Source organism: Hemitrygon akajei, chromosome 9 (genome assembly GCF_048418815.1).
Source record: "Hemitrygon akajei chromosome 9, sHemAka1.3, whole genome shotgun sequence".
NCBI classification, from domain to species: Eukaryota; Metazoa; Chordata; class Chondrichthyes; order Myliobatiformes; family Dasyatidae; genus Hemitrygon; species Hemitrygon akajei.
Genome location: NC_133132.1, coordinates 144,826,189 through 144,839,813, shown reverse-complemented (window position 1 = coordinate 144,839,813; position 13,625 = coordinate 144,826,189). Strand labels below are relative to the sequence as shown.

The 13,625-nt window shown below is 44.1% G+C and overlaps 1 protein-coding gene across 1 annotated transcript in view; it reads left to right on the top strand.

The window, feature by feature from the left end:
- Nucleotides 1–13,625, top strand: part of LOC140733616 (macoilin-like) — a 113,853-nt gene that overhangs the window by 64,905 nt on the left and 35,323 nt on the right. The window contains exons 5-6 of the mRNA XM_073057193.1: nucleotides 9,569–9,692; nucleotides 13,056–13,231. Of these exons, the coding sequence (XP_072913294.1) occupies nucleotides 9,569–9,692; nucleotides 13,056–13,231 (300 nt within the window). The remainder of the gene's footprint in view (nucleotides 1–9,568; nucleotides 9,693–13,055; nucleotides 13,232–13,625) is intronic.

Below are 13,625 nucleotides of genomic sequence, written 5' to 3'. Positions count from 1 at the left end.
CCTCTACATTTCCTGACAGGACGGGTGAACCAACAGTTGGCCCAGCAGAGTTTGTTTGCCGGAAAAAAGGCATCTGTTGGCAGGAGTACGCAATCCAGAAGCAGCAGGAAACCACTGACCATCTGATTGCTACTCCTAACCACCTCTCCGTCTCGTTGCAGCAACCCCATGCTAGTCAACCTCTTCCCTCGGCACCCTGGATTCCAGTGCCCAGGCGCTTTTTGACGGATCCCTAGCTTGAGGCTGCAAGTTCATGTTCCAGTGCAACTTAACCTTCAAGCTTCAACCATCTCTGTATTCTGTAGACCGAGCCAAGATTGATTCTGTCACCTTTGTCTTGACTGGGCGAACTCTGACCTAGGCCGCTGCTAACTGGGACAACAAAATCACCATTTGCAACAAATATGAGGAATTCACTGCTGAGATGTGTCGGGTTTTTGACCATCTGGGAAGTGGGAGGCAGTGGATCAGATACTTCACTTATGTTAAAACTCGCGCTTGGTTCTGGATTACACCGTGGAATTCAGGACCCTTGCGGCAGAGAGCAGCTGGAATGCAGAAGAGCTGCTGGCCCATTACCATCAAAGCTTCTTGGAATGCCTGAAAGACAAACTGTCTATCCAGGAGATGCCCACCGACCTTGAAAGCCTCATCACTCTGGCTCTCCGAATTGACAAACATCTTATGGAACGACCCTCTAGCTCTCCAGCCAGAACCCCAGTTCTGTCCCCAGGACCACTTCCGGCTGCAGAACCCTCATCAACAATGCCTCCAGAACCCATGTAGTTAGGGGGGGAGCTCCCTTAGCCCCCAGGAGTGTGAGCATGTGGAGGAACAACTTGCGCACTTACTGCAGATCAGCCCGTCACTCACGTGTCAAATGCCCACTGCTTCCAGAAAAATGGCACCACTAGGTAACAACGAGGGGCCTTCTATCTTGGAAGCTTCCCCCGGACCCTTATTCCAGCACCATAGCCCAACTCATTCTCTCTGTCCTCTGAGGCTCTATTTGCTCAGGAGTCTCTTGATTGATTCTAGCACAAGAGGAAACTTTCGGGTCTATCTCTCACCCCTTCTGCATCATGGCCATTGATGGACATCCCTTGGGGTCAGGGATTGTCAGAGCATGCACACGGCCTGTCCACACGAGCACCAAAGACCATGGTGAATCCATCCAATTCCTCCTTATCAACTCACCCAACATTCCTCTCATCTAGTGGCTCTGCACTCGCTGACCTCACTTCGCCATTGAGTTGGACCACCAGCCTGCAACCTCAGCTGACCTCACCCCATAAATCATTGGAGATGGAGGAAACGTTCAGCCCACAGGAATCCTATGTCTTGCCCATTGCTTTCAGTAAAAGGGAAGCCAGCACCTTGCCACCTCACAGACCAGACGACCGTACGATCGACCACCTCCCGGGAACCAGCTCTCCCCTAGGTTGTCCTTTCTCTCTCCTCTGAGAACCAAGCCATGAATGATCACATCACCAAAGCACTACACCACAGTTTTGTTTGATAATCCCAGTCTCCATCTGGTGCAGGTAGCTTCTCTTTCAAAAAGAAAACTGGTGTCTCTGCCCCTGTGACTCAACAAAATCATCATTAAGAACTGCTACCCTTTCCCCTTGATGGGTAACGCATTTGAAACACTCCGCAGGGACAGGATCTTCACCAAACTGGATCTAGGAAGCCCATACAACCTTTTCCACATTCGCCAGTGGGACGTGTGGAAGACAGTGTTCATAACACCCACTAGCCACTATGAATATTTGGTGATGCCTTTTGGACTTTCCAACAATCCAGCCATTTCCCAAGCCATCATAAATGACATCCTCCTACACAGGGATGTGTTCATCTATAGTACCTTGATGACCGCCTCATCTTCTCCAAAGAACACCAAGATCACATCTTGCACGTCTGTTCAGACCTCCAACATCTCCTTGAACACCAACTCTACTGCAAGTTAGAGAAATGCCATTTCCTTCCTGGGTTTTGTCTGTCCTTTCACCCCAAAGGCATAACCATGGACCCAGAGAAGAGAGCACCATTGTTGAATGGCTCTGACCACGTTCCCACAAACAGCTACAGCACTTCTTGGGCTTTACCAGCTTCTACTGCCAGTTCATCAGGAGTTGCTGTTGCTCTCACCAAATCACCAACTTCACAGATAACCTGGTCTGCTGTTGAAGATAATGCTTTCAAGGAGCTCAAGAGCCTCTTTGCCACTTCTCCCATTCTCCACCGTGTGAGCCCCTCCCCTCTTGCGAGGTGGACATATTTGATGTGCCATCCTCTCCCAGCAAGGACCAGATGGGAAGAAGCATCCTTGTGCCTTCATCTCGCACAGGTTAACTCTACACAATGCCTTTATGGAATTTAGAATTTAGAATTTGTTTAAAATCTTACGTTCATCCTACAATATGAGAGAGTAAAAATCTTTGCGTTATGACTCCGTTGCAATGTACAGACATGTGAACTTAGACGTCTAATGGCTTGCAGAAAGAAGCTTTCCTGTGGCCTGTTGGTCCTGGCTTTAATGCTGTGGTAGCGTTTGCAGACGAAAGCAGCTGTAAGTTTATGCTTGGGGTGACTTGTGTCCCCAATGATCTTCCAGGCCTTCTTTCTGCACCTGCTGCTGTAAATGTCCTCAATGGAGGGAAGTTCACATCCACAGATGTGCTGGGCTGTCCATACCACTCTGCGGTGCCCAGCAATCAAGGTTGGTACAGTTCCCAAACCAGGCGGTGATACAGTCAGTCAGGATGCTCTCAATGGTGCCCCTGTAGAAGATTTTGAGGATTTGGGGGCTCATTCTGAACTTTTTCAGTCGCCTGATGTGGAAGAGACGTCGTTGTGCTTTTTTTTTTGCCACAAAGCCGGTGTGTACAGTCCAGGTGAGATCATCAGTGATGTGTATACCGAGGAACTTGAAATACTCACCCTCTCAACTGCAGACCCATTGATGTTGATCGGGCCGAGCCTGTCTCCATTCCACCAGCTTTTTTGTTTAGCAGACAGGGAGCGACTCACCATTAAATGGGCATCGGAGGAACAGAGAGCTTGGCTGATGGGAAACACCAAGCCCTTTCTGATCTGGACTGACCACCAGAACTACATATCCATACAACGGATCAGCCAACTCAACACAAGTCAGGCTTGCTGGGCCCTCTTTGAGCAATCCAACTTCACCATCTCCTACTGACCCAGCTACTAGAACACTAAGGCAGATGCCCTGTCATGACAGTTCAACCCAGCTAAAAAATGGAGATCAACCCTCAGCCCATCATTCCATCCTCACGGGTTCTCATCCCGATTGTCTGGAATCTTGAGATTCAAAACAAGCCCTTTAAAACAAGCCTGTTCCAGCCGACATACCTGGCTGAGACACTCCAGTGGGCCCACTCCTCACCTCTCTCTGGCCATTCAGGGGCACAACGGACTCTGGGTTTTCTGTGATGCCGGTTCAGGTGGCCCACCAAGATCACAGATGTATGTCAGTTTGTCATTGCATGGTCTCAATGTGCCCAGTTCAATTCCTCCAACCTTCAGCCCCTCCTGGTCCCCAGATGCCCGTGGTCCCACATCACTATGGATTTCATCATGGGGTTGCCACCTTCCAAATGGGCCATTGTGATCATGACAATGGTGACCCAGGGCCTACAATTCATCTCCCGCTTCTGGCAAGCCTTCTGCTCCCTCCTCTGCACCTCAGTAAGTTTATCCTCCGGTTCTGATCTGCGAGAGTCAGAAAGAGCCAACCAGCAGGTTGAGAAGTTCCTGAGATGCTTTGCCAGCTCTAACCCTTCCACAAGGAAGAATTACCTGTTTTGGACCAAGCTATCCCATATGAGCTGACCATCCTAGCTGCCAGCCATGCCTACTGCTGTCAGGCCAACTGCCAGTGGTGCCCAGCCAGACTAGTGACTGTGTCTAGCTATCCACACAAGATCTGCCTCTCGCATGAACTCCCACAAGATCTCACCCTGGTTCATTGGTCTCTTGAAGATTACCCACCACATCGATCCCGTCATTTCCCATCTCCAACAGCCACTGTTCCTCAGGATCACACCTACCCTCCACATGTCCAGCTCAAGCCCAAGGCCAAAGGACCACATAACCCACCCGTGTCTGCACCTCCAGAACGTTGGATGGTGAAAGGTATTACGAGTACAAAGTGTACACAGTTCGCCAGTTGATAGATTCACATCTTCATGGATGGAGAGTTCAGTACCTGGTCAGGTGGGAAAGGTACAGCCCAGAGGAGAGATCCTGAGTGCTGTCCAGTTTCATCTCGCATCCATCACTCTTTGAGGAGTTCCACCAGACCCATCAGGATGGTCCTGGACCATTGGGTGATAACTATAGGGGCGGAGGGGGCGAGGAAGGTCCTGTCAGATCTGCACAGGCAGGTACATCCCAGTCTCCACACAACTCACCTGCCACATGTTTCACACTCATTACCTGCAGCCTATTTAAACCCTCATCCACAGTCCTTACTGACCAATCAAACCAGCCAACCTCAAGAAGTTGCTCCTAGCCTTCAGTGACATTGTTGCCAGTGGTGTTTAGTATCTCTTCTCTCTCTTGGGGCCCCTCCTGGCTTGTTATTTTCACAGTCTATTATCATTCATTGCTGAATCGTCTGTGCTGTTCTGCTTTTGGGTCCAGCCTCCTCTACGTTTCCTGACAGGTGAAGTGAGTAGCCTTTTCCTGCTCCAGCTTCTTCTGTTACTACGGTGCTATCGGCTTGGGGAGGAAAATACCCCGAGGGCCCCAGACTACTGGTTTTGCAGAATCAGGTTTGTTATCACTGACGTGTGCTGTGAAAGTTGTTGTCTTGTGCCAACCGTACGGTGCAATACATAAAATATACGATAAATTATGATAAGAACTATATTTTAAAAATTAAATAAATAGTGCTAAAAGAGAGTAAAGTAATAGTGAGGGAGTGTTCATGGGTTCATTCTGAAATGTGATAGCAGAGGGGAAGAAACTGTGCCTGAAACCCCGAGTGTGTGTCTTCAGGCTCCTGCACCTCGTCTCTGATGGTAATAATGAGGAAAGGGCAGGTCCTGGGTGGTGTGGGTCCTTAATGATGGATGCTGCCTTTTTTGAGAAGTGAAGGACTCTTTTGTAAATGATTTATCTTCAGGGTACTTGAATGGGATTAATATGAATGAGTAACTTCCTCAACGAAAGCTTTCCTTCCTAGAGGGCATTGAGTTAAACTAATATAAAATACTGTGCTACCTTGCCGCATTGGTTATCATTCTTATGGTACTTAACTAGTCAGAAAACTCAAAGAAGTCTTGACCCCTTTCCCTACTGAGGAGAGAGGACATGCATTTCAATATTCCATTTTCCCCGTGCTCTGTAAATCACTTAGTAGCACAGTTTAATTCCCCTGCTGAGAATACTTGAGATCTTTATGTTTGTTAAGGAAATCTCTCATTTGTACTTTTCTATGGGAATTTTCTCGGCTAGAATCAGGCAGTGATGCAGCTTATCTTTAGTATCACCCTCTTACAGTGAGTAAAAGGATTCAGCGGATCAGTGTACAAATAAAGAAAATCTGAGCATGTTTCACTGGTTTTGGCATCACTGCACTGGCTGCCTGTGTCCTTTAGGTTCATTTAAAAATATTCTTAATTGTATATAAGGCTCTGAGCAATCTAGCTTCTCCATATGTTTTGGAGTGTCTATTCCCTTACATCCCTAATCATAATCTTAAATCCATGAATACTGGTTTGCCAAACTAGTGATGCAGCCTTTTGCTCTTAGGCACCAAAAATCTGGAATAATCTACCGACGGAGATACACCAGGCTGGTACTATGGAATGTTTTGAAACACTTCTAAAAACCCACTTTTTAAATTTGGCCTACTTATAGGATTACTTACTACATAATGCCTGTTGATTTCGATTACATTTATATAATTTGGTATATTAGTTATTCTATATAATGTTTGTCATTACTTATGATTTTTAATTTTGTCTTGTATTTTATGGGTATATTGATTTACCTTTACAAACTATGTAAAGCACTTTGAGCCTGCATCTTAATATACGAAAGGAGCTGTATAAAGTTATTATTATAATTCTTTTGCTGAACTTGAACTAGTAAGATATAACTTTCCATTACAAGATATGTGATTAATGAACACTTTAGCCATATACATGGTGCGAAGGGTAATTTGTGCAGCTATTATCTTTGGAGGACAGTGGTTTAAGATTTTAAAAAGGAAGTGGTCAGAATGTTACAGTTTTTTGCTCGCTTTAGATTTCTGTTTGCAGTTCCAAAGTGACAGAGATGACTAAGTATTTGGAAATTCCCTTTGCACGGATGCAGATTCAGACTCAGATTTACTTACCACATAAATATGGAAATGTGCCATACTGTAACACGTCATTTGCATTAACAATGAACACACAATAGAATGTGCTGGGTGTCGCCTGCAAGTGTCACCACACAGTCCACTGTCAATGCAGCAATCCCACAATTCTTGGCAGAACAACACAGAACACAACAAAACAGGACACAACAAACAACAAAACAACAACAGCAAAACAAGTCCTGTTCCTCACTTTCACCCTCACACACCAATAGTCCTCCAAATCTAGGGCAGGCCTTCGGGCCTCCAGTCTCCGGGCTTCAGCCATCAGGCTTCCCCTAAACCATAAGACCATAAGACATAGGAGCAGAATTAGGCCACTTGGCACATCGAATCTGCTCCACCACTCAATCATGACTGATCATTTTTCCCCTCCTCAGCTCTACTCCCTGGCCTTCTCCCATAACTCCAATCAAGAATCTATCAAGCTCTGCCTTAAGTATGCCCAACCACCTGGCCTTCACAACTGCCTGTGGTAATAAATTCCACAAATTCACCACCCTCCAGCTAAATAAATTTCTTGGCATCTCTGTTTTAAACAGATGCCCCTCTATCCTGAGGCTGTGCCCTCTTATCCTAGACTCTCCCAGCACGGGAAACATCCTTTCCACATCTATTCTGTCTAGGCATTCAACATTTGAAAGGTTTCAATAAGATTCCCCCCCCCCCTCACTTATCCTTCTAAATTCCAGCGAGTACAGGCCTAGAGCCATCAAACTTTCCTCGTATGATAACCCTTATATTCCTGAAATCATCCTTCCCAACCACTAAGGTCAGGATAACTGGTCTGTAATTTCCTTTCTGCTGCCTTCCTCCTTTCTTAAAGAGTGGAGTAACATTTGCAATTTTCCAGGCCCCTAGCACCATGCCAGAGTCCGATGATCATTACTAACGCCTGCACAATCTCTACTGCACTAGGGTGCAGTTCATCTGGTCTGGGCGACTTATGTACCATTAGGTCTTTCAGCTTTTTGAGCACCTTTTCCCTTGTGATCGTAACTACACTCACTTCTTTTCCCTCACACCCTCCTGGCACACTGCTAGTGTCTTCCACAGTGAAGATTGATGCAAAATACTCATTTAGTTCATCAGCCATCTCCTTGTCCCCCGTTATTATTTCGCCTGCCTCATTCTCTAGTGATCCTATATCCACTTTCATCTCTCTTTTATTTTTTTTACATACTTGAAAAAGCTTTTATTATCCTCTTTGACATTGTTTGCTAGCTTGCTTTCATATTTCATTTTTTCCTTCCTAATGATTCTTTTGCTTTCTGTAGGTTTTTAAAAGCTTCCCAATCCTCTATCTTCCCGTTCATTTTTGCTTTGTTGAAGGCCCTCTCTTTTGCTTTTACATTACACTTCCAGACTTCCGATTGATCTACAGGATTTATCTTCAGTATTGACCCCTGGACTTACAGATGACAGATTTACATTTACATAATTTATTATTATATTGTAATTTGCCCTTTACTGTGCCTATTGTTTTAGTTATTAATTATTATACTGTCTTGCACTGCTTTGTGCACTTTATGTAATCCTGTATAGGTCTGCAGTCTAGTGTGGTTTTGTATTGTTTCAGGTAGTCTAGTGTAGTTTTGTGTTGTTTCATGCAGCACCAGGGTCCTGGAGGAAAGTTGTTTTGTTTTTACTGTGTACTGTACCAGCAGTTATGGTTGAAATGACAATACAACTGACTTGACTTGACTCTGGGCTCACCGACTGACTGGCAAAGTGGTTTTCCAAGGTTTCCTCTGTTTCGCACACAACAACAGTTCTTTCTTTTGCTGCATTTAATTCAAGAGTCTCCGTGATCACTTAATTAACATTCTGGACTAAATTCTGCATCCTCTTTGGGACGTTCTTTCCTTGTTCTTTCTTCCTTCCTGCCGCATTATTTTGATGGTTACCTCAGCCATCCCACCTATACACTGCTGCTTCTGCTGCCCAGCTTCCCTCAACGATTCAGTTAACAATATCCAATCCCCATATCATAATAATACTTGAGAGTTGTTCTCAGTTGATTGCACTGGAGATTTAAAATAAATATCTCAGTTAATTTGCAGCAGAATTCCTGGGTCACCAGACCCAATATGGATCAATGTAATGAGTCAATAAATTGCTGATCCAAGTTATATTGCTGTAATTATTACAGCTGGATTTTTATTATATTCAAAAGCTCGCAAGAAAGGCATGCACTTTTTCTCTGCAGTCTGTACATTCTGTGAATTATTACATAATATATGTCTACCTATGACCGGGACTACAGTGCAGTGAAGAGGAGACTATCAGTTTGGTTAACTGTTTCCTCAGTTTCATGAAATTTTCACATTGCAACTATTTCCTAAGCAGTTCCAGGGTATTTGCTTCTCTCATTCTATCTGAAACTTCATTATAATTATGACTCACTTTTAGTCCCATCTTCTCATTAAAGTTCAAAATACCATTTAGATTTCCCTGTTGCACTGTCTACCATCCCATTATGCATCCACGAGGTCAGGCCTACATGGCACTAAAGCCTTCAGCATCGCTATTCAAGTGCTGTGGTCGTGTATCAGTTAGCGGCACAATATTACAGTTGTAATAGTTGTAATGTTGAAACTCGGAGTTGAATTCTGGCATTCTCTGTAAGAAAGTTTGTATGTCCTTCCCGTGTGCGTGTGGATTTCCACTGGGTGCTCTGGTTTTGTTTAGTAGGTTAGTTGGTCAATATAAATTATCCTGCGATTAGACGAGGGTTTAAGTCAGTGGTTTGCTGTGCTGCACGTCTCAGTGGGCTATAAGGGCCTGTTCTGCGCTTTATTGCTAAACAAAATAAATAAGTGATCTTTCTGTTCCATAAACCTCAATCCCATGTATAAAGATTGCATTTATCATGCCCTCTTGAGCAACTTTGAATGTCTCTTTCTTCCCGTTATTCAGTGGTAAGAGTTTTCAGCATCTCAAAAGCAATAGCAAAATTTGAAGGAGATTGACATAGAAAGATGAGCAAGAATGACTTTTGGCTCATCTTCGACAAAGTCAAGGTTATTCTTGGTACACGTTCTGTTGAATGTGTCTGTAAGCTATGGTGAAGCAGGTTTCATGTCAATTTACAACTTTCATTTGCAATTGTATTTATAAATGATCAGATTAATCCTATCCATTTTCTAAAGCAGTCATTATTTTTCCTTGCAGAGAGAGGTGTTTGTTTGTCTACTTTGTCGCTTTGGATACTTTTTGTTTACATAGAAACAACATTCAGATTTAAGGATTTGAGAAATTTCAATGCTGATCTGTGTCGGCCGTTTGCAGCCCATTGGTAAGTCAGAGAATCCAGCAAATGTGGGACTTTAACACACAATATGAACTATAATGGATGTATAACATTTAACACCAAATATCCTTTCCCTGATGATTTTACACTACACGTTGCTGTTCTTGGTGCTTCCGAGTTTGAAACATTGTAGTCTCTCCCTCCGCAAAGAATCCATAGCACGGCTTTTTAATCGATGAAACTCAAATGGCAATCAGAGCTTCTTTGAGCATATTGTGGTCGCCGGTTACTATTGTGTGATTCCTTTAGCCGAGTGCTGTTCTTGTCTGCTGGCTGCAAGTCAGGAATCCTGAACGCCTGTTCCCCCGAGGGCAGCACAGAGCTGCAGCTTCACAGCTTCAGCGATCCTCGTTCAGTTCTGATCAGCTGTCTGTGTGGAGTTTGCATGTTCTCCCTGTGACCTTACGGGTTTCTTCTGTAGAATCTGGGTTCCACCCTCACTGGAAGGTGTGCGGGCTGGTGACCGTCCTGCTAGTGAGTAGACAAGTCCTGGAGACTAGGAGGCATTGATGGAAGTGAGGGAGGGGGGGGAACAAAATGGAATTGGTGTGAATGGGCGTGTGATCTGGGATCAATGGACCAAAAGTCCTATTTCCAAGCTGGATGTCACTATGGCTCTGGGAAGCGAATCCACGAATGAGGAAAATACCAAAGTAATGAATAGCTGTTGGCGAAGGCTGGGGATTTAAGTGAAGCAATGATTGCTGGAAATAATGCTTTTGTTCTGGCAATAAAAAACACCTAATGAGAGGGAGGAAAGCAAAGGGCCAGAGCTTTTAGCCGGTGGAAAACCGTCCGTGCTCTCGGCCTGCACTGACTGTCCATGCTCACCATCTGCGTTCACCACACCGCTCACACTCAAAGTTCAAAGTAAGTTTATTATCAAAGTGCGGGTATGTTACTGTATATTGCCCTGAGATCCATTTTCTTGCAGGCATTTACAGGAAACAAAAGAAATGCAATAGAATTTTACAAAAATAGACAAAACACCAAAGAGTGAAGGACAGTCTTTGCAAATGGAATTAATACTGAGAAAGTGAGTTGTAAAGAGTCCTAGAAAGTGAGCCTGTAGTCACTTCAGTGTAGTGGTGAATGTGTTCCACACCATCCCTGAGCCTGATGGTTGGAGGGTAATAACTGTTCCAAACCTGGTGGTGTCAGTCCAAAGGCCTCCTGTACCCCCGATTGATGGTAGAAGTGAGAAGAGGGCATGGCCTGGTTCTTGAGGACAGATGCTGGAGAGGGCTTTCCCGCTGATGGACCGGGCTGTGTCCACCGCTTTCTGCAGCCTCTTCTAAGAAAGTAGATGTGCTGCCCTGCCTTCTTTGTGATGACACTTACATGCTGGTCACAGATAGATCTTCTACTATGTTAACATCAAAGAATTTAATGTTACTTAACTCTTCCACATACATTCCGCTAATGGAGACTGGCTCGTGGGCCTCCAGCTTCTTTTTCCTGCAGTTGATAGTCAGCTTTTGGTTTTGCTGATCTTAAGTGAGAGGTTGTTGTTGTGGCACCGCTCGACCAGAATTTGAATCTCCCTCCTATTCGTTCTGACCTCTGATTTGGCCAGCAATAGTGGTGTCGTCAGCTAACTTAAGAACAGCATTGGGGCTGTACCTAGCCAGACAATTGTATAAAGAGAGAAGAGCAGGGAGCTAAGCCCTGTGGTGCCCCTGTGTTGATGGTGAGTGTGGAGGAGATGTTGTTGTCAATCTGCCCTGACTGGGGTTTGCCAGTGAGAAAATTGAGGATCAGTTGCTCAGTGAGGTACTGAGGCCCAGTCTTGGAGCTTCATGATGAGTTTCAAGTGGATGAAAGTGTTGAATGCTGAGCTGCGGAGCATCCTGACGTATGCACCTTCATTGTCCGGCTGTTCCGGAGTTGAGTGAAGAACCAGTGACCTGTGTGGATAGTAGGCAAACTGGAATTGATCCAGGTCACTCCTCAGACAAGGGTTCATGTGCTTCCTTTCCAATCTCTCAAAGCACCCCATCCCTCTCCACCAACGCTCACCATGCAGCCCAAATTCAATGCCCGTTACTGACCTACAGAAATAAAGATGGATTTACCCGTGAAGATCCCGCAAGCCTTCTGCAAAATTGAGCCAGCAAGTTCACAAGGAGGTGTTGGCAGTACAGCTTTAAACTGCTGGCACATCCCTGCAAGTTTAGGCCAACAAAATCAGGTTGCAGCACACTACTCCGCAGGCCCAAAACATCAAAAGAACCAGACACCAGAAAGTCTGTAGATGTTGAAAATCCAGAACAGTACACTCAAAATGCCAGAGGAACTCAGCAGGCCAGGCAACTTCTATGGAACTGAATAAACAGTCGATGTTTCGAGATGGAACCCTTCTTCAGAACAGACACCTCCAAAATCTGGAACCCCCTCTATCTAACAAACTTTACTGTTTAACATATAAAATGGCTTGAATATCACAAATGACTTTTTAAATTGGAGTTATTTTAAAAAGTGATTTGGTTGAAGCAAATTAGCTTTGACCCTCGCAGGGTAGCTTTTATTATTAATCCTTATCTTATGGTTCCAGCTTAATATCAGTTTTACCAATTAAAATATTTAAATGCATAAGTAATTTGAGATACATTAAACTCAATGCCTACTTTTTTAAAAAAATCTATTTTATCATTGTTGCTAAGGTAACATTATCATGCTGTGGGCTGAATTAATGGATGATCCCCAATGGGTTAAATAAGGCATGAAGTGAGCCAATTAAAGCTGACCTTGCACCAGTTTACTCTATTTTATTGTCAGCTTTTCTTTGCTTCACACTATCATGGTTTTAGCTTCATGTCCCTGTGGCACCCAAGCTTCAATCACTTTCACACTCATTGTAACTGACTAACATTTCTCTCAGAATTGTCAGTACTATGTCATATATCACTAAGAGGCTGCATCTCCTCACCTGTATTGAAAAACATGCATTTGTTGCTTCTGGAAGAAACACGAGGGACTGATAACGGTATCGACTTCTCAAAGGATGGGAAAGATTGTGATTCACACGTGAGAACTAAAGCAGAGCTCACCTCTTTTCCCTAACCCTACTTGAAACAATGTTTTGTGTTTTGGACAGATGGTGGAATAAAGAGTCAGGACATAGAAGATTATTTAAAACCCACAGTTTTAAAGCAAGCAGGCATTTCAGGATTTAGCATTAATGAAACACAGCTTGCTGTCGTTCCAGCTTTGGATTCTGTTGTGATTTTTCAGGTGTTTGTACACATGGTGACCATCACAGGTGGAAAATACTGTTGTCTGTTCTGTACTGCTACACATGTGTTTTCTCCTTCCTTGAGTAACATCTTTTTTTCCCCCTTTCTTTAGCATAGGATATCCAATGGCATCTTTAGGTTTTGAATTTAAAAGTTATATTCACCACAGAATTAAATTAAGGAAACAAAAAGAAGTTCAAAAGCAGAACGAGTTTTACATGCAACTGCTTCAGCAGGCCCTACCCTCAACAGAACTACAAGCGGGACCAGACCAGGCACTGGATAAAGGTATTGGAGTGATCTCCAAATTCCTGCTGCTGTTTTCCCTTCATACAGAGATTCATGGAAACAGTATTTCTTATCCATTATTTAACAAATAGAGGATCTGTGTCAAAGCACCACAAGATGTATTTATCCAATATTTAAAGCAAACCTGCTAAGAGTTCTTAAATGATTTTGGTTTATATCCCCTTGAGAATTCTAATGATAGATCTGACACAAATGGCATTTATTCAGTTTAGCCCTTATTGCTTTTCATGTTTATGAGCAAATGCCAAGTGTGGGATAGGTCAGGGAGTTGAGAGAGTCAGGTTGAGAAGGAACCAAATTTCAGAACTGCTGGATGATCAGTTGCCACAGTCCAGCCACTGATGGGTTGCCAGTCCAATGGGAGGAAAGAGGG